Below are 21,414 nucleotides of genomic sequence, written 5' to 3'. Positions count from 1 at the left end.
TCAAAAAAGCCTTTCAAACCACCATCTTAACTCACTGCTCAGCCACAACTTGTGAAAAGTCTTGTCCGCTGGTATTAGAAAAACACACCGAAATTTGCAGCGCCCCACTCTGCCAGAATATTGTGTCATCCCTGCAGTCGCATTGTGAAATCCCCGTGCGTTTCAGGCCCTTTGAAGGGACACGAGTGCTGAAATGAGATCGCAGAACCCACAAGAGTATCACACTAATTGAAGCTGACAAAAATACGAACTGCGCCCTTTTGAACTGCTGACATTGAACAGGGAGGATTAGGACGCGTATATTAACAACAGGTGACGGCTGCAGGGAACAGTGGATCGGCCGTGTGTCACGGAGGGTCGGGGATCTGGGCGCTCACGGATTGGGAGGAAAGAGAGAAATGAAAAAATAAATGTACGACTTCAACTTCCTTCCACCTCCATTAGACATATGTGAAAAAAAAACTAATATAGTAGACATAGAGGGGTCTTTATTTATCAAAGTTATATATACACTTAGATACATAAACTCAGTCAAAAAAATTTAAAACAATTTCACTGACCTCATGGAAATAATAAAAAAGGAAAATAAAAGGCCATGTTAACATTTTAAGAGACTTAAATGTTACAATTTTACAGCCTGAATACTGGAGCTGGGACAACTAGAGATGAAAACATGAAAAAATATAAAGACGCACAACAGGTAAAATAATAATAAAAAAACAGACAAAATAAAACACCAAAGCACTGCATCAACAGTTTATACATATCTGGTTTGAGAAATGTGGATGTGGTAGTTGTCTATTATTCACATTACAGTAAGTCGTCAAATGAACGTCAGACAATAAAACTACTTCTACCCGTGTGTTGTACTCGTACACACAACCCATGAAATGACTTAGTGGAGGCATCAGTTCGCTCCACTGCGTTTCTTATATTTATATAAATATGAGGAAAGGTTTGCTCAGGCAGTATAAAATAATTCAAGATGATCCAGTAGCTCAGCATCATTTAAAAAAATAATTTGCAGTTACTCTAAGAGTTCTCCAAGAGATTCATGGGGTTAACTTTGTCAGTCCAAACTTATTGTGTCAAACAGAAACAATAACTGTACATCATGCGTTAGCCACCATGCTGTGTGTTAGCACATTTACAAGACTAATAGTTAAAGCCAACATATAGATATGTGATTCAATCATTTACAATATACAATGTATATTAAAGATTTGTTGGTTTTTCTTTTTATAAAGTAGAGCTAAAAGAATCGGGTCCTTGTCAATGTTTGAGAAGAAGCAAAAAATAAAGTAGCAAAAACATATATATATATTATTAGTAGCAGTTTCTGTAAAATGAAATGTAGTGCTGCTGTGTAATGTTACAAATATCTTACTTTAAAGGTCAATAGACAAATTACTCTCATCACACTTCTCATCAAACCCAGATTTTAGTGTCCTCTGTCATTTCAGATATTAAATTCATGTCCTTCACAGTTCTGCATTTTAGGTTTTCATGTAGTTGAAGTCACTAAACTGAGATGTGACAAGAACATGCACCGCTTCACTCTGAGTATTGATGTCTTGATATTAACAGATGACGATGGTGACGATGATCTTAAAGTGTTGAGGCAGTGACCAGGTCAAAGCATCTGTTAGTGGCTAGTCAGAGGCTGCCGATGTTGGGGAAGCTCTTGAGCTTCTCTGGGAAGTCGTCTTTGTAGAGCACTGGGTCTGCGCGGTGCTCCACCACCTTCAGAGGCATTGTACCAAACACTGACGCAAACTTGTTGATGCACTCGGATCTAAGGATTAAAAAAACAATTGGTTATTTCAATAGTAAGATAAAAACATGTATATATTTGGCAGCTTCTGAATTAAAAAGCTTTCGGATGATGTGCATGGATTAGGTCTGTAGCTTTTCATTATTAAGGAATCCTTCCTAACTTTAATATATTTCTATATTTTATATATTGCTGGCAAGTATCTTGTGCGATTACTTTTTTCACAAATTTCACAAAAACGAAATAATATTTTACTGATAGTAGGTTCTAAAAAATAACATTAATTTTGTTTCACGCATATTTTGTGTCACTGGTCAAAGATTGTTATTATCTGATTATGCACTGGAGTCAAAAAAGGTAAAAGAACAAAACCTTTTATTTACAGTGAGACACTGATTTTACTGTGATTTTTTAATAATTACAAATAAAGGGTTGCTGCTTTTTAATTTTATGCATATTTTAATAAAACTAACAATTATTTATAGAAAATATTACGCAAAAAAAATTCTGAATATAATATACCAATATAAAGTGGTAGTTTGCATGCTTTAGTTACAGGCAAAAGAAGAAGAACAAGCTATTTCCAGTTGCATTTTGTTCACAGACTGACTCACACACAAACTCATTTCACTATTCCTGTGGGTGACACTCATTGCATTCCCCAAGTCCTCGCTCAAACCTTAACCATCACAAATACCTGCCTCACCATAAAACCAAGTCATAATTTTCAGAAAGAAGTCTCTACGAATGTGGACCTCCATTTTGTCTCCATGGGGACACGAGTCCTCATGGATTTTTCTAAAAGACAATGTGAGCACTATACCTCTCCACCATGTGCGTCTGATCCAGGGACAGTCCATCAATGGCAGTGCACTCAGGACACTTGAACTTTTTCCTGGGAGTCACCTGAACAGGAGCAGAACAAGGTCACTCATTTAAACTGTGAAAGTCCAGACAGAAGCAAATAAAACATCCCATCTGATTAAATAAATCTCTGACGTCTTACAAGAACTTTTGTTGAGCATCGTGCGGTGAAATATGTCAAAATTTTCATCAGTGAGTATAATGATATACGGCTGGAAGCGGAGAGAAATACATGCTATATGGTTCTCCTCTGTCTTGCCTCCATCACATGTGCAACCTGACACATTCCTGCACCCAAACAATCTGGACCTGTGAATGTACGTCTGTGTGGAGGAGAAAATAAAGTGAGAGACACCGAGAGGAGGAGGACAGATCGGGTGGGGTGGTGTGTTTTCTGAAGGAACCTGTTTGAGATATGGAGGGAGGTGGGAGCACGGGTGCAGGCGGTGATTTTGATGGCAGGGTGTGCATGAGCCCCGGTGAGCTTAGGAAAACACGCTCAGAGGGGGAGTGCCTGTGAGTGACACCAAGATAAGGGAGGTTAAGGCCGGGCTTTAGCTCAGGCCCCTGCACCTGGGTACACTGATGGGGAGGGGGAGAGGCGGTGAAGTCGAAGGGTGCGAGCTGATCAGACCCAGAGATGGTGTTACGCTGCGTCAGCCTCCCCCTGCAAGCTTAAAGCACACCGGCCGGTCAGAGCTATGAATGTACCTTTATGGGGGCTTTGCCTGTGATGTTCGCCACCAGGAAGTTCATGGCAATATCTTCGCAGTTCATGTGAGCGTCCACCCAGTTCTTGATGTCTCCTGGCATCTTGTATGTGTACAAATAGTTGAAGTACTGAAATCGAAACAGATTAAAAACAAGAGAGGATTAGGAGTGGTCATATAAATATATCCTGCAGGTTTGTCGTGTACAATAATGCAGACTCTGTTTGATGACCCTGAGTATGTAGGAGGAACCGCTGAGCAAGAGTTTACTTTGAACTTAAATGAGTGTGTGAGCTTTTAAGTAGAAGTCAGATAACCTTGCTCTTCCTGTGACACTCGGCTCGTCCATCACTTTAATCTTCGTGCTCGGTATCCTACGTTTACCCAAAAAGGTCTATAGGATATTCTCTAATCCTTAGTACAAGTGATTCTGTGCAAAGTATTACTAATCCATAGATCTAACATCTATGAGGATATAAGGGAAACTTGTGTCAGCGAGCAGAGCTAGCGCAGCCAAAGTTACTTTAGTTTCAGTCCTGAGTTACCTTGTGATAGAAGGCAGCTCCAGTTAGAACCATGGAAACCTCATTGGTCCACTCCGACTCGTACTTCCACTTCCCCATTTCATGGTCCCAGAGGTGCAGCCGGCCTGGGTAACCCACCAGCCGGTCTGGGAACTCCCTCCACACCTGGGGGCAGACGAGAAGATGGACTGTCAGACATTTTCAGATGAAAACTGAGGGTGAGAACTGATGTTTTACATTAAAAGACACCAATTTTTTTGTTGGTATTTAAAAGTGAACCAAAAATTTTAACTTAAATTTCACAATATTTCTTGTGTCAGAGACAAAAATCACAACTGAGATTCAAAAATTTTGGGGGGGATAAAAGTAGCTTTGTGATTGAACGAATATCTTGGCTGGCTCGACACCAGCAGCTAGTCTGACCCTTCTACTGTCATCTAGTGAGACAGACAGCTTCTCTATCCTGCCTGTAATTCCATGTAATTATCCTTAAACTGAGCACAATTTTATTAAACGGCTTCTAAATGGATTCAGGTGAGTGTGCCGTCTAAGTGGGTCCAGGCAGGTATGTGGGCATGGAAAGCATCAGCTCTCGACCTGTCATCATTCCTCACACATCAAACACACACCCATCCGGGAGGCAGTCACATCTCAAACTAGCGGAGAGTGAGACCGTAATCTCCCTGAACGACTTTAAACTCTGGGATCAACTTGAAATGGTTGCCTGTGATACCTGCCAAAGATGAGGGAAATAAGGGAACAGTTAAGGGTTTGAACAGGTTTTTTTTTTTCTCACCTCGTAGCCAAACTGCAGCTCATCAGATGTCAGCATGATGATGTCATCGTCGATAGCCAGCACAGCTTCTGTCTCGATCTCGTCGTAGGGGAAGAAGCGGTTGCTCAGCTTGTTCTCTTTGGTTCGCACGACTTTGAGAGGAACACCGATCTTTGGCCAAAGAGACTCTGTCGGGAGAAAATACTACGGTCACATTTCTAGTTTTATGCAGAAAGATACAGAGCTGCAATAATTCACATGATTAATTAGTAAATATTTGAGCATAATGTTGAACATTGAGGAGCACTCAGTTTTTTTCTCGCACAACACAGCATGGGAAAGGAGGACGGTAAAAACTTTTGACGGCCGATGTGGCAGGACGTCTCTGGGTGCTGCCGAGAGCAAGCAAGAGGGACACAAAGACGCTGCACATAATTCTATAATGAAGCAATTGTGCAAAAAACACTAGGCTTGAGATCTTACAAGTTATTATGGGAGAGATTGTTTTTGTTTATTATGAAACTGACTATGATTACATGGACAGCAACATAATGATATTAACCTGCTTAAGACAAGTGACTGAATAAACAGCATTTTCTGTTTACCCAAACCTGGATAAAGTCATACTGGTAATAAGCAATAATCGGATTAAGACGTGGAGTATTCCAATCTTAGTCACAGTATGTAGACATATAATTACAACAATAATAATAATAATAATACCTTTTATTTATACAATACTTTAGAAAAAAACAGAGAAAGTAAAGCGAATAACTCAAAATATAAAACACATCTTTATCACAGATTAAAATATAAAATACAAAGTGTGTCTTAATCGCATTGTAATGTCCTATTGGAGTTATTGCAGCATCTTGCAATATCGACATGTAAACCAGTTACCAGCCCCTTGAGGTCATAACCAAGCCCTTGACGTTATAACAGGAATATTAATAGAATATTCTATTCTGTAATCAAAATAAGTTGTTATTCAGAATAAGGGAAATAGTCAGAATATTGCTGTCTATGTAAATTAAGTCAGTGTGGCAGGACAAATTAGATCATTAGATAAATTAGACTGGGCCGCAACCGCCTTGGTTATTAATGGGAAACACTGGACATCAACTTGGCTCTCGGTATTTCTTGGGTATTTTCCTATTTTCTGACATATCATTAGTCAATCAGTCATATAATTGATCTTGAATATCTTCACATAAATTAATTGAAAACACTAGTTAGTTGCTGCCCTTCATACATACGTACAGTACATAGAGTAAGACACTATAATTGTTCATTTTTAGGGATTGAACAAAATTATAAATGTGGCCACTCTCAGTGTCTGAAGATGGGCGAGGAATTATGATGTCATTTACCACTGACAGAGATATTTGAAGTGTGTCCTGGCAGTGGAAAACTGTGCTCTGGGAGTTTAACTTCACTCACTGACTCGTATCGCTATGCTAACCTCAAGCACGTGCAAATCTAACCACACTACAATTCTTCATGAAGCAGATCAACAAAGTGTTTTTTCAGGGGAGCGTTTCAAAGATCTTGGGCAGGATCCATGGCACGGACTATGGCACAGACGGATCACACAGAATGTGTCCGACTCATTAACGGGGTAACTGGGGCCTGGCAGCCTATGAGAAGAGCTCCAGGTCCTCCTAACCACGTCTGAAGTCTCCTGTCAAAAGCTATTGTCAAGAAAACTGCTATGTTAAAAACCCGGAGTTTCATCTTTCACTTAGTCCATGTTGCTGTCAACCCTTCTTTTATTTCCGAGGCTGGAAAGAGACAGTAGGAGTGAAGCGATTATATGTCATTATCTGAATTCTAAAACCGTAGCCCCACCATGACATGAGTCAAAATGCACACACTTGCTAATTCCTCTGTGACTTCTTAACCTGTATTCAAGAAAATTATATTTTCTGAAGAATAAGCTGTGGCCTTCACGCTAAGTCTTCTGCATTTATCGCAGCTGTGTGGCAGTTTATCTCGGCTGCTGTATAAGAGATAAAGACTGAAAACAGGTCAAGACAATTTGATAAACAAGATGTCATTTAATTATGTAGCAAAACATGGTGTTCTGACAAAAAGAAAAAGGTCCACATCTTGTAAAATACAAACACTGAGCCTATAAACACATCGGATCAAGGCTTAGTGCGACTGGGGAAGAATCCTGCCTTCATATTGGACTAACCTATCAATGGCCACTTGTTAATTCTAATGGGTCACAAAGCTTAAACCAGGCGCCACAGATGCCTATAATGAAACGGCAACTCAGAGCCATAAGGGGGCACTTCAAAGTCACCTCACTACTTCATGACATTAGTCAACTCTTACAGCAGCAGGGTCACTTTACTTCCTGGTCCAGAGCCATCCTTGTCTGAGTTAAAGTATGAGGCACGATAAGCTGTTGTATACTTAACTGCCATATTAGCGCAAATAATTACAGTGCAAGATGCAATAAATAACGACTTCTATGAGTTTACAATGACACATCTCTGATTGGCTTCAACCAAAGAAGTCTAAAACTACAAACTAGCAGTAATAAGAGAAAAAACAGGGATAGATTGGCAGCTATAAAAAGACAGGTTACACATAGTACTGCTGGTCAGTCAGAACTGGGATCTGACAATATGTCTGCCTGTGCCTGTACAGAAAAGGTCTGAACAAAAATGAGCAGCTGTGACTCAGGAGGTAGAGAGAGTTGATTCCCTGCTCCTCCATTTTGCATTCTAAAGTCAGCAAGATACTGAGCCCAAAATTGCCCTGGATGGCTGTGGCAACTGTGAATGGATTGTGGATCATAGAAAAAAATCACTCACTTACTACTGATTGTTATATTATGGCCCAGCTCATATGTCTTGAGTGATCCAATCACTAGTTGACAGCTCAGCTCACACCTGACATTAGAATGCCACTCTACATGTTAAGGAACAATATCTCACTTCCCCGCTCATGTATGAAAATACACACACATATTTTCTGCCTGAAAAGACACAATTATGTAGTTTTTACTCAGTGAATAAATGTGTTGTGTGCAGCTCTACAATGACATAGGATTTTACTATAAAAATATTTAAATAAAAGCCTTCAACAAAGGATGGATTTATTGTTTCACGCAATTAACTCGCAACAGTCAATAATCAATCTAGTTTCATGAACATTCCTGTTTCCAATGAGGATCCATTATACTCACCCTCAGGAGGACTCTTGTTCTGGTTATTCCAAACCACCAGCAGCTTCGCCAAGCTGGGTACCTTGGAGATTTCAGTGATGACCCGGAAAAGACTCTCAACACGATCGTAGGTCAGCACCACTGCTGTGAACCCAGGTGCCCTTGGTGGGATAAGTGGCAGGAACAGAGGACTGTTCACACTGGACCACTTCTACACAAGGAAGAAAGAAAAGAAAAAATGCAAACTGTTAAAGCAACAAACACCTTTTTCATTTCTAGAGTAGAGCTAGGCTCAGTAGTCCTGTCTGTCATGTTTTCCAATGCACTATAATGATGTTTCTCTGGACAGTGAGGTCACCTGAAATCATTACTAGATTATGTTTTTTTATTAAGGAGCAAGAATCATCCACCACTGTCTCTCAAGGGGTAAGAGAGGCAGGGCAGAGAACGTCAAAAACTTTCTGCAAGAACGCCAAAGAAAACCCAACAGAAGCAGGACAGAAGAACAAAAAGACAGAGTGGGAGTCTGCAAACAAGACAGGTTGTATCTACTGCTGTTGTGAAGGTGAAACTCCTCTGGGGTGTGGGTGAAATAGGAAGGGGGGAGAGGAGTGGAGTTTGTCAGATTGTGAATAGTGGCCGTCTATCATGAGTGTGGAACTTGGCTTCTCTTTCACTGCTTCCCCATTAAAACGGCCTGTAAATCCTTGGAGCAGCTCTGACTCCGGCTTAGATCAAGCGACGCTGTTAAATGAAGGAAGCCACAGGACAGTTTTCTAATGCTTTGTGTGCTGGATACTTAACTTTAAATGTTAAAGTCAGTTGGAATAAAGTGACACCTAAAGAGACAACTTTGAGTCCTATGGTAAGAATATTGCAACAATAACTTTCTTTCTTTTTAACCAAGGTTTTTTTTTCTCAACTTCAAAAAAGAAAAGAGAAAAAAAACAACTCATGTATTTCATTTACAAGCATGTGCTTCCCTAAGAGTATATAAAGGAGCATGAGGCTTCACGTGATAGACTTCAAACACCACAGAAAGGTTCAATCAGTCTGAGAGAAGCAAAGAGAGCATATCTAACACAGTAAATCTGTGGGCTTCTTGAAGTCCATATAAACCCTGCTTCTCCTCTGGTCCCAGGAGGCCACACAGTGATTATGTGGCTCCTTCCACAGCATCAACACGAGTGTGTCAACAGACACACAGACACCGTCTTTTGCACAACATCAGTCAATCCTCCACAAATAAAAATCCACTTTACTGGCAAGTGGAAACTTCCTTGTGGCTGTTCTCACATTGTTATTCAAGCCGAGGGGGGAAATAATTAAACTCACACATATAAGCAGCACAGATGCATTAAAACAGAATAAAACAGGCAGAGGCCACTTAAACCATTTGTCAAACAGTGTGAATGAGATGAAAAGAAAACCACAGCTCAGTATGTCACCAGCAGATCTGAGGGAGTTACGTGTTTATACTTTACACTTTTATTTGGTTTTTTGAACTGCTTGAGCGGTTCATTAATCTAAGACACTCGAACAAAGGTAAAATGACAAGATAAAATGATCAATAGCAACATATATATTTCTCAGTTTTAATAATGTAGGCAGATGTAGAGGCACAGTTCGGATTAAATGTAATCTTTAAATTTATTGCTGAATGATACAATAGTTGCAACATAAAAAACCGTACCGTGACGTTTTTAGACTTTTGGCATCGACTTGGTGCTGAAGTATCAGTTCTCGTGACATTCCAATTTTAAGCAATCTTGATAAACTCATTGATAACATTTTGCTCCATTTCCTGAACATGCACATCAGGTTTTGTTCAAATCGGATGAAGAGGGGACTTCCCTCAGCTTTATCAAGCCTGAAACCTGCTTGTTGCTGCTCACAGTTTTGATTTTAGGTCATTGAACTGCTTCCTGTTGATAGAATCTGCAAACAACTTGTGCAGGAGAAAAGAGGCCAAACTAAATGTCCAAACACTTAAAGATTGTAAAATAACTTTTAAACAACATTGAGATAAGTCAGGCTTTCATATGCCCAGGCGCCAATCATCATAAAATGTTTTGAAACTGTGGCAAATGTGAAGGTCCGAACTCCTCAATTCGAACAAGTTTGCCCTCTACCAACAAATCCCTCACAAAAGCAGCCTGTCCCTTGTTCTGAAACCCCCTCTGAAGGCACCAGCAATCCCAGGAAATGTGCTTTCAATTACCAGCCTAAAGAACTACAGGAGGAGAGGGGGAAAATGTCTGCCTGATTTATTTAGTGCTCTGTGCAAGTTCTTCTCACCATCCATTCACCGAGGCCATTGAGAAAACACTTCATCTTGCATCTCAGGGAGGAATGGCCAAAGGTATGTAGCCTGACATAATTAACCTCCGCTTGGTCTGGACAGGCCGTAAGACCCGAGTGATACTGATCGATTGGACTGGGCGTTGGACAAAACCTTTGACATAAGTGGGTAATGTCAAGTGTAGCTGCTGATTAACAAGCTACCTGCTCAGAGGAAAACAGACATGGTCAAAAGAGTGAGCAGCTGCTTGACCGACAACCTCTCAGTCCTGAATTACTGTACAGATCTGAGCGGAGCGAAAATGGAGAACATCTGCAAACACCCTTCAGAGCGCTGCTTGTTTGTGACCGCCACCTTTCTAATGCCAGCATTTCAGTGCATCTGCTTATACTAGGATACTTGTAGACATAATGTGCACATATGCAAAACACTATTATACATCACCATATTATGCCTCTACTCCATATAGGCTGAGCACGGAGGAGACTGGAGATCAGACCCAGCTGATTAACAACCCCTGAGAGATGGTCGCACAGCCAAGCTGTCTGCAGCCACAACCTCCCACAACCACAGGGATGCTTAACACACACCATTCTTCACATCCAGCCTACTTTCTATGAACACAATGACTCAGACATGCAGGAACTTATTTTTCACCACAGCGGAGGCATCCTCCTGGTGCAGAAGTGCTGACACAAACGGCCTCAGAACTCGCTGGGTGTATACCAAACTATGAAGTGCTGCATGTGTGGCGCTCCAGAAAGCAGGAAGGCCTCTACTGTCACTCTGCCACAGAGGCTTCGATTTCGGAAGCTTATGTGGCCCTGTGAACATCTGTATGGTCAAAGCTCCGTTGTGGAGGGGTGGTGTTCATATGTCTGCAATAAAAACCAATCTAGGAATACAACTGACTGATTCAGCACAGTAGAGCACAGGCTGTATAGAAGATATATAGCTGTCTGTTGAAAGGGCCTACATAAATAAAAGATTATTCTGAGAGACAAAGCAGGAAAAACCATGACACAGTTATAATAAGATATTCTTAACCAATGGTTAAAACCTAAAATATACATCAAGTGTAGACAGTGACATACCACCACAGGTGGATTGTTCCACTGCTCATAAGTGCGTGCAGCATACGGGTAGATACGGTCATTGATGATCTGGAGGGTTGTCAAGCCAATAGCCTTCATGGAGCTGAAGTAGGCCTCCCAGAACCAGCGAGCCTGGGGACAAATGGAAAACAAGAATGGAAAAATAAGAGCAAATACAAAACATTTGCACAGCACATTTACAAAAACATGTATTAACTAAACATAAGCTTTCTATTCATCTTTAAGAGAGGGTCACTTTGCAGTTACAATATAGATGTGTAAAATTTGTGAATGAATAAAAAAATAAACATTCATGTATGTGGCGCACCTTCTCCTACTATCTATATACGAATCTTAGGTACTTTGGATACGAATGCTGTCATCTTGAGCATTTGGAGCCAAGATAGCATTTCATGAACATGTTATTGCTTATATAACAGTTCTTGTCTTCTTATTCCCACTTTTCTCATTTGTTGGCTGTCACATGGCAGAAGATAACACCAGCGTGAAATCATAACTGTAAAATCCAGGTTTCCCTCCCTTGTCCATGTCATTAAAGAGAGTTTTGCAGCCCTCTCCAGCTTCATGCTCTTCAACATCTCCTTTGAAAACTCTTTTGACTGGGTCTGTTTTATTTCAACAGACTTCTGATGTGCAAAGCAGACCTAAATGATAAGTGAACTCTTGACCCACATCTTAATGTTATCACACAGGCTGCTGGAATACTCATCTCCAACTGTTCTTTCAGCCAAGACAACGAGCATGAGAACAGATACCTGTGGATTAGATCGTTTTACGGCGGAAATATTGAGAGGCGGGAAGGTTAAGAGGCACCAATGGAACAAACCGAAGATTCTACATATAGGGTCCATGAACTCTCTCTTATGACTGTTTAATATATTAAAAGGTACAATGAACTGATCAATGGTGTGGTGTGACTAACCGCAATACACATGTCAAGCCTCCTTCTCCCTGCAGGCCCCCTGTACTATCAAGAAACTTCAAGGGACAGTTGAGAGGCGAAAAAAACCCTATGAGAGTTAATGAAGCTTTAAACAACATTGACTCCTGCCAGGAGGCACCACGTTATCCTGACCCGACCCCACCCCTCCAGCTCCTCAATGGCCCACAGTTCCACAGCAGAGGATATGAAGATTTGAGAGTTTGTTTATGGAGTTGGGAGCTGTACTTGTATCTGGTCTTGTTATTTAAATGCACTAAAAATGTATTATTCGCTAATGTGTGTGCTCTTTGTTTAACAAAGACAGTCCTTTGAGGCACGTGAACAACATGTGACAATTTTACCGATGTCTGTGAATGTGATGAGGCATTGGAGCTGTACAACAACACAGAAACAGAGCGGATGAGGAGACTCCAAAAAGACTTTCTAATCTCAAGGGGGAATCCCAACGGCCCATAAATCAGCCAGTGATGAAAGTTTCTTTTCCGTCTGGGGGAGGCAGAAAGCAAACTGTGCTGGCCTGAGGGCCCGTCCCAGCACCCTCCGCCTGCTCCCAACGCCTGCAGGAATTTTTATGAGTAGCGAAGAAGAGACAGCATTGCAGAAGAGGAAATTGTAACTATAGCCTTCTTGCAAATATTGAGAAGTAATAAAAACAATCACACGACTCAGGTCCAAAATATATTACTCTGTAAGTCAAACCTTCATCCAATTGAACGCTTGTTTAAAACAGAATTATCTTCTCAATTCCTTCTAGTTTAGAGGAGTTCCCCAGCAGCTCTTTTGTTATTAAAAATAATTAACACAGGTCATTCCAGTTGTCTGCATTACTTTGTTTAACTCAGTGCAAATTGTCAAGTCCCTGACATAAGACTCAACCCGTAGACCATAGTTGGCAGTCAGTGAGCTGCGGACAGAACCAGGCAATCATTAGTGTTTTCAACAAAATCAAAACCAGCAGTGAAACCAAGTCTGCTTCAATCATAGGAGCTGCTCGCTGGGAATATTGTTTTGCACGAGATTTATTAGCACTTTGCTTCTGACTGTGATCAAAACATTTCCACACATGCACGCACACACACACACATATTTATATATAAATTACCTGGTCTCCCAGGTGTAAATCAGTCTAAAATAAAGAGTAGCAGGCCTGACAACCACAGCTTTCGCAGCAGGTTACATGTGAGATTACAGTCTTTGTACTAGTGAGACCCATGGCTTGCTGGATTACAGACTCCCCCAATCTTAGTTTGTGAGGCCCTACAGTTTCTGCAGAGTAAGACAAAGGCTCACCATGGGACTGTATTTTGTATTCTCCTGTTCAACCATTATACTTAAGATTTCACTATAACGTCCAGCCCTTATCTTATAGGCTGTTTAGTTTAAATAACTCAAGGATGTGCGGATTTGCTCTAAGAAATCAAATTTGCAACTCAAGTGGGAAAGATTAAGTAACAATAATTATTACACTGTTGACGGACCAGAAAGCAACTGACATCTGTCATCCTCCTGACTGATGGTTTAGTTCCATATAAGGGAGCACATAAAAAGAAGACTGAAGAAAACGCACACAGCATGAGGGAGGGAGCAGACAGACTTCTATAAATCAGCAGTAGCCAGCCGTACTGTTCTGCATGGTGAGGAGCTGCAGAGTCTACACAGACTGTATACAAGTATGAGAAGCTACAACAAAGCTTGGAGATGTTCAACATTCTAAAACAAAAAGCTTGTTGTCAAGTTGAAGCTGAAGTCAACGGCAGAACGAAGGATGAAAGGTCAATTGAAATCAATCTGAAAATCAAATAACTCCCTCTTACCATCTTATATATTCTAATTCAATAAGTGAATTTATTTGATTATGCTAATCTAATAAAGGTTTGTAATGTATGTGACCTATTTTGAGGGTATGACCCAAACAAGACTCGTGGGAGTCACAATCATGAGTTCAGTGGTCTCACTTAAGCACTGTTGACATTTCACAGCAGTTTAGTATGTGGCCTTTCAAAAAGTGACTTAAATGGATGCTATTACATAATCTTAAATTTGAAAAAGAGCTTTGCTGTCTGAAACAAGTCTACTGATGGAGGCTGAGCAGTAACCTATCCAAATATGAGCTTACTTTTTAAGTTATCTATATAACTGAAAAAGTAAATCTATATAATCTATTCAGTTAATAATTTGAGAACCAAATCACCAAAACTTTCAATATTTCCTAATTAATAGGAGCAGCTTTTTATTTAATTAATATCACCTCAGTCCTTTGGCTATTAAACAAATAATTTAAATTCAAAAACGTTAATCTATACTTAAAAGCTCAAATTAAATTAAGTTATATAAAATTCGGAGTTATTTCCTTTGAGGTAAGTTTGCATTGCCTGTAAGGCACAAAAGTCACAGAACATGAGAACAAAGGCACACACTGTGAAAGCAAAATCTGCTGAGCCATCTGCTGGTCAAACTAATGAAATACATCGGTTCAACCACGTCAAAAAGAGAAATCAATTTTTAGGTTTGCTATCAAATCTACTTTAAGAAATCCACCCCTTTGTTGTAAATTCTTTCTCAGGAAGACTATAATTGAAAATCTTTTATAACGGAAAATGTAGAAAGAATCCAAGAGGAGAAAATGTGGGTGTGGAAAATCTCAGGCCAAAGTAGAAGAGAAATTAAATGCACCTTAAAGATAAAACAGTGTATCTTGGTTAAAAATAGTTTGCTATTGTGTCGAATCAAATCCAATGAAATTATCATTGGATAATAAATTTCTGTCCATGCATTGCACTTTGGACTCTTGATGCTTAGACCCTCTTCTATGACATTGCATCACAATAAAATGGTCTCTTCAAAGCCTAAACACGGATACAACAAAGTTGTGCTCCATGTTCTGGTAAACAGGGAAAGATTTAGGTTTATTATGGAAGGAGGAAAGAAGACACACAGTTCACTAACCCTTTCATTTATCCATGTGACTGAACTGAAACTTCATATTTTATCTCCCTTCATCCTTTTTAAATTCATCACCATTTGTGAAGATGCCTCTCCACTGAGAAAAACACAAAAGCCCGTACTCAGGAACTTTGCCTTAAAACAAATGTCACAACCAAACAGTCACTACCCTCAGCAAAGCCCACACAGACCCACCGTCTAACCTTGCAGAATTTGGAGTGTTCATCCGAAATCTGCTATATTTCTAAATTTTTATTAAGGACTGTTAATAGTGCTTTGTTTAGCCTCTCTAACGATCCTTTCAGCTTTTAATGTGAACAAATTAAATCAATTGTGACTGCAAATTTGCTTACTCACACAAAAAAGAGATCCATCGCCAGGAGTCCATGCAGCAAAAAAAGGACAAGCTGCTTGATGGCGTAGCTGCTGCTCAGGTAATACATATTTCCAGTTATAAGCCACGGCCAGTACACTTTGTCCACTTTCCTTCTGTGCATTCTCCTTAACATCGCTGCTAGTCTCTCTTGTGTGGAGTCCAAATCATCCCCATTTAAAACTCTACAAGGGCAATGGAAAAGTAGACTGCTCCTTCTCCTTATAATCCACTCGCCATGTTCAACCCTTGCTGTTCCACCTGTCTGATCACTCACCCCCTGATGCTCCTGATGGTCTCTGATTCTGCAGCCACGCACCCCTGGCTGACCTCAGTACACACTGGCATTATAACAGTCTGACTGGAGAGTAAAGCAGCTGAGGACTCCACCACTCCAAAACTGGACCTGGAAGCTGCACATCCAGATGTGGCCGGACGATCCAGGGGTTTATACTGGAACCAGGTCAAAGGTGTGTAGCTCCACACCAAAAACAGCCAGAACTTTTTTGTTTGAATTTGACTGTGAGTTCTCTCAGATTTACCAACCCAGGTTACAGTCCTTTACCTGAGGTTTGCCTGGCTGTGCGTCACTCAATCATACAATCAGAGGAAAGGCACTGAGCCTTTCTTCATGTTAAAACCCCAATGTAAAGGTGAGATAGTCATTCAAATATGATATAAGTGCTCAATTATGTTTCTATTTACAACAAGACAGACAGGATTTCTTAGATTTTTAAATAGCGATAATAAAATATAAATGTCTGTCAACAAAATATCACAGAAAAAATACATTATTTTGCTACAACCTTCAATTATTATTTACAGTAGAGGAAAATATTGACGAAAGAGGAGCATAACTACAGCACACTGTATATGTTAACTGTAGATAGTGATTCACCATTAGTATCATCAAACTAGGGAAAATGTCTCAGAAGAAGAATCAACTTGCAAACAATTCAGTCCATCTGAGCAACATCAGGGCAGGCAGAGGACCACTGTGACCAGTGGATAACAAAATAATATCAGATCTGTGATAGCTGTGAGCTCTACACAGCGGGATACCCCCACCCAACACTACCACCACCACCACCGCCCCAAGAGCGAGCCATGGTTTTCAGCTTGTCTGGTGTAATCCAACCCCAAGCCCGTCTCTGAGCCCTTGGCCTAGAATGTCTGTTTGGCCAGTATAATTGGTAAATGGACCAGAGTTGATACAAGAGAATGAAGAGCAGCTGAAATGGTGTACTTCTCTCATAGCTGCTTTCACTTTTGTTTATTGTGGCTCAATGTAAATATCAAATGGGAAGGGAGTATCAGCCGTCTTGTGTGCATTACACTCAAGCAAATATCAACATAGCTGAGTCTTCTGAAAGCTTTTTGAAAATCTACACCGAACAAGGACGGAAATTCAAACTGACAAAAAGCAAGATGGAATCCAAATTCCTGTCTGTCGCACAACACATAACATTTATTTTGTCTGCCATAAACTTGTCTGGTTGGTTGGTTAAGTTACAAGCATCTTAGACACGACATGGAAGTTCTCCAACCACAGCGAGAGCACCTTTGACCACCATGTCAATCTGAGCTCTCCAACTGCAGCTAAATATGAGGCCCTTTGAATACATTAGATGTTTTCTTCAGTTAAAACCTTGTGACTGTTACCTGTCTCTGCATTTCTTCAACTTGTCTGTGAGGAATACTCTTGAGGATGGTGTACATCTCTGACAGCTTCTCCTCTGGAATAACCACAGATGCCCTGTGCAGAGAAAGAAACATTAAATTAGTGAACAAAAAATGGCCGGCTGTCAAACTACTTAACTTTTAACTGTTCCGGGACTTATTCAGACCTTTTCCAGTCAAGTACTTCAGAGAATGGCAGGATGTAGGAGTCCGCGAGGATGACGGGGACACAGCCAGCCTGCAGCACGTCACTGAGGGCAGCCTGACCCAAACGTGCCCCCCGCAACACCACACAGAATGAAGACTCCTGTAGAAACACGGGGGTAAAATGAGCCATTTAATTATGCATTGTACAGAGAAACTAAAAGGAGGTTACACTAAGCCATTGTCACTCGAAACTGTCGCTGGTAATGGAACATAAACTGCATTTTGACAACAATATCCAAGTTTCTAGATTAAGTCCAGGGTGGTACTTTCCATCTTGAATGTTTTTGATAGTTATGTTTCCTACCTGCAGGATCTGTGGGTAATCATACGCCTGCCCCTTGTAGCAGCGTTTTCGTGCAGAGGCGGCGCCCTGGGACAGGTTGCTACATTTGTCCAGGAGTAGCAACGCTTCTCCATTTTCTTCCTTCAAGCGCTCCAGTTCAGCGCGGTACTCTCGGTGGATGGCAGTTTGAGAAGATAGAATAAAGTAGTGCCGTGGCCTGGGAGAATGAAGTCACACAGAATTTAGTTTGTTGATACTTTGATCAAACAATTGCTTATTCAAGCCTAGCATAAAACCAATCTAAATATCTCGCATGATTTTGATTACTTGGAGCACTGTCTGTAATAAAGTTATTTGATCATGACAACAAAATATGAGAGTCCACATGTGAGATGTGCTCACCCAGGCTGTCTCTCAGGCAGCTCGACATCTGCAGAAAGTGGGCTGTAAACTGGGATGCTGACATCATAACCTTGTCTGTAGGTCCATGTAGAGAACCCACCTCCAGCAAGCAGCGCTCTGAAACAAATGTATCTGATTGTAGTAATGCTTCAACACACTGGGGATTTCAACAGCGACGAGCTACAGGAACACACTTTGAAATATATGAATTGGTTGTTTTGCTTCCCGTGAGCACTTTAGCGACCAACGATGCCGATGTGAAACATGAAGTGGCAACAAACGTGGCTCAGTGACCTGCTTAATTCATCACTGGTTACTCCACTAGATGACAACACGTATTTCGGACTCGGTTCTATTCTCAGGCGAGGAGAATATAAAATGGAAACACACTGTTAGTCACACACCTGGTTCTGATGAGGCTCCATCACAAATGGACTCCAGCTGGATGAGCCCAGGAAATTCCTTACAGCTAAAGATAGTGTTCATTGTCTCAAGGCTGTATGCTCATAAACCAACGCTCTTTCACCCTCAATCATCAGCCTATAGAACGTCTTGAGACACATGGGCTCTTTGCTGGTAAACACAACCACATTTGAAACGTATCCTCAAGGCCCCCAGGAAATATTGTATTTTAAATATCTCTTTCATCTTCCTCAAATTAATATTCTATACATTTGAAGAGTGGCTGGAGGAATGGGAAATGCTGCTTAAGGCTGCATAATCCATGGTTGTATAAAAGTTCATCTGTCCTGTAAACAGAATATAAAAATTTAAATAATAATACAACTTGAATTCTATAGCACTTATCCAAACAAGGTCACAAAATGCTTTATAATTGTGGAAGTGTCCTATTATTGGTAATTTTAGATTTAATAAAGATAATTATCAGATAATAATGAACCATTCTTAAAATACTAAGATGACTTTTAAGCTGTATTTAAACCTACCTGTCTCTGGGCACATCCAGGGCAGTATTGTAGTCTGGGGGGCCTCCTGGTAACATGTTGAAAAGCAGGTGATTCATTCCTTTGTCCCATCTACCGAAACACACACACAAGAATGATATGTTAATTAAACAGAACAATTAACAGAAAATATATGATTGCAGTGTTGCTAATCTGTTCACATTCTAATAGTTAGTTGTTTTTCTTAATTAAACGCTGCTTTTTATTAAAATCCCTTAAAAAAAATATACTTCTCCGACAAGGGACAACATTTTGGGCTCTTGTGAGAGGACATGGTTAATATTTCTGATATTTTAGGAAAAACACAGTTAATCAACCCATCATTTGATATTTAAAAGATATTTGTAAGTTGCTATCCTACACATTACAAATGGTTAAGTGACTTAGATCAAACTTTTGGGAATTAAAAAGCCACATTTGAATTTTAACAACAATGACAACAACACGTATATGAGATCAATTTGAGAAACGGGTTCATGAGGAGGAAGTGACAAAGCAGTAAAAGAGCAGGATTAAATGAACTAAGACTTCATTTTTTATGACTGTAGCTAAACATTTACCTAGGTAGCATTGCCAGAGCCTGGGCAGTCTCTCGGATTCGCAGGGAATTCTGATTCAGCACATCAGTTGATGGGATAAAGAGACAGGCCCTGGTCACGTCATCAGTGTAGAAATCACTATCAGAGATGGCACTAAGCAGGTCATTGTATTCTCGTGACAGTCCAGTGTTGCTGATGGGAACCCCCAACTCATCCACAAACCGCTGCAGAGGGTAAATGTAGACCTACGAGGAAAACCACGTCCACAACGGTTTATAATTTGAACAAAAAAAAGAACACCATGAAATATTGAAGGGAACCACTTAGAGAGGGTTGCTTTAAAATGCACTTACCTTGATTCTATTCTTGGGGTTGTAGCCACACCTGTATACATCAAAACAGGTGTGCATGCGACAGCTGAGGTCCCCCCTCTCAGGAATGGGACTGGAGGAAGGGAGGCGGACGAGAGGCGCGTCGTGGACGCTGCGTTTGTCCAGCGTCCAGTCAGCTGTGGATTCAATGGAGTGGGGCCAGAACTGAAACATCCCAGTGGCAATTAATCCAAGCAGCACCACAGAGAAGAGGGTGATGTAGTAGATGCGATGCTTGGTTTTCATCCGTGGGATAAGAGCTGGGCCCCGCGAGCTGTATTTCCCAGAGGCATACATGCCTGACACCTCTCTGTCCAACCAGCCACTGTGAAGACAAGCATCGGATCAGTCACAGCCATTCACTGTTTACACTGGAGCTGCAACAATTAGAAAACTAAACAGCATCTAGTTTGATAACTGACTTGTGTTTTTTCAGCAAAAATGTATCTTTGTCTGGTTCTACCTCACAAATGTAAAAACACAATGTTTTTCTTTTTCGTACAATATCATTCACTGAATATCTTTAGGTTCTAAACTGTTGATCGGAAAACTCACATTATCTGAAGAGTCTGAGAGACAACAGGATCACTGATTAATCGAGAACATAATCGGGAGATTAATCGTTTGTCATGTAGGCAGCAATAGTTTATGGGCTAATTAGTAGTTTACGTAGCCGAACATATTAAACACACACAATCTCCGTGTGTCACGATGATCCAGAGTAAGGTTACACACAGGTCCCCCAACATCTCATTATTTCTATGTCAAGACTGCGGTGCAATTCTTAGATTAACAGTTATCACCTATTTATATATTTCATTACATTTGCCATCAGCGATAAGCACAGTCAGTTATACAGACAACACACATCTCCGTAACTGCCACTAAGTCAGTGACAATAAACCAAATATATTCACCGTGACGCGGTTATAAAACTCAACTGTCAAGATTTACTGTCCGAACAAAGATCAAAATGATTTCACTTGATTTAACTAGGAAGCTAACTTGGCTAACGTAACCGTTAGCTGGGGCAGTTGTGTAAACATTCATGCTAGCTTAGCTCACTAACAGTCGTTATCTACCGCTGTGAAATGAAAGGAAACGAGTCATTTTCTAACGTTACAGGAATGTCGTCCCTCCCGAGAGGTTCGACAAGACGCGATATGAAAACAAGCGACAGTAAATAACACATTTTTAATACCAACCCAGCTTCAAGCTAACACTAGCACCCCAGGAAACGTCTCAGTGATTTACGGAAGTCATTCTTCTTTGGGTCTGTCCTGTGGGTGTCTCAGGAGAAGGATACTTTGCTTCCCTCTGGTGGCAGTGGAGGTAAACTAAACATGATTTACCACAGGCTGTGTGTAAATATAATATTATATAATACTATATAATATTATATAATATTATATTTACACAGTCTGCTGGGGCAAGAACAGAGATGTACGTCTTTAAGGATTTGACTT

The 21,414-nt window shown here is 40.6% G+C and overlaps 1 protein-coding gene across 1 annotated transcript; it reads right to left on the bottom strand.

Annotated features, from left to right (window-relative positions):
• Positions 1-473: 473 nt before the first annotated feature.
• ext2 (exostosin glycosyltransferase 2) lies at positions 474-21,264 on the bottom strand. Its single transcript, XM_034579852.1, has 15 exons — positions 21,154-21,264; positions 19,931-20,273; positions 19,599-19,822; positions 19,021-19,110; positions 18,074-18,190; positions 17,693-17,888; positions 17,349-17,488; positions 17,164-17,257; positions 11,222-11,353; positions 7,847-8,036; positions 4,669-4,835; positions 3,894-4,037; positions 3,350-3,478; positions 2,598-2,680; positions 474-1,795 (listed from the first exon to the last, which is right to left on the bottom strand). The coding sequence occupies exons 2-15, from the start codon at positions 20,243-20,245 to the stop codon at positions 1,657-1,659; spliced, it is 2,160 nt and encodes a 719-aa protein (XP_034435743.1). The 5' UTR covers positions 20,246-20,273; positions 21,154-21,264; the 3' UTR covers positions 474-1,656.
• Between the last annotated feature and the right edge of the window lie 150 nt (positions 21,265-21,414).

The sequence above is a fragment of the Hippoglossus hippoglossus genome, chromosome 3 (genome assembly GCF_009819705.1).
Source record: "Hippoglossus hippoglossus isolate fHipHip1 chromosome 3, fHipHip1.pri, whole genome shotgun sequence".
In the NCBI taxonomy this organism is placed as follows: Eukaryota; Metazoa; Chordata; class Actinopteri; order Pleuronectiformes; family Pleuronectidae; genus Hippoglossus; species Hippoglossus hippoglossus.
This window is presented reverse-complemented; position numbering and strand designations above follow the sequence as displayed.

Bases quoted from the DNA above. Each gene is read 5' to 3' on its own strand.
- ext2 (XM_034579852.1), bottom strand. From the start codon at position 20,245: ATGTATGCCTCTGGGAAATACAGCTCGCGGGGCCCAGCTCTTATCCCA. The intron at 19,111-19,598 runs GTAAATGTTTAG...GTGTTTCGGTAG, and splicing joins GCTCTGGCAATGCTACCTAG to ATGGGACAAAGGAATGAATC. The intron at 4,836-7,846 runs GTGAGTATAATG...TTCTCCCGACAG, and splicing joins GAACAAGAGTCCTCCTGAGG to AGTCTCTTTGGCCAAAGATC.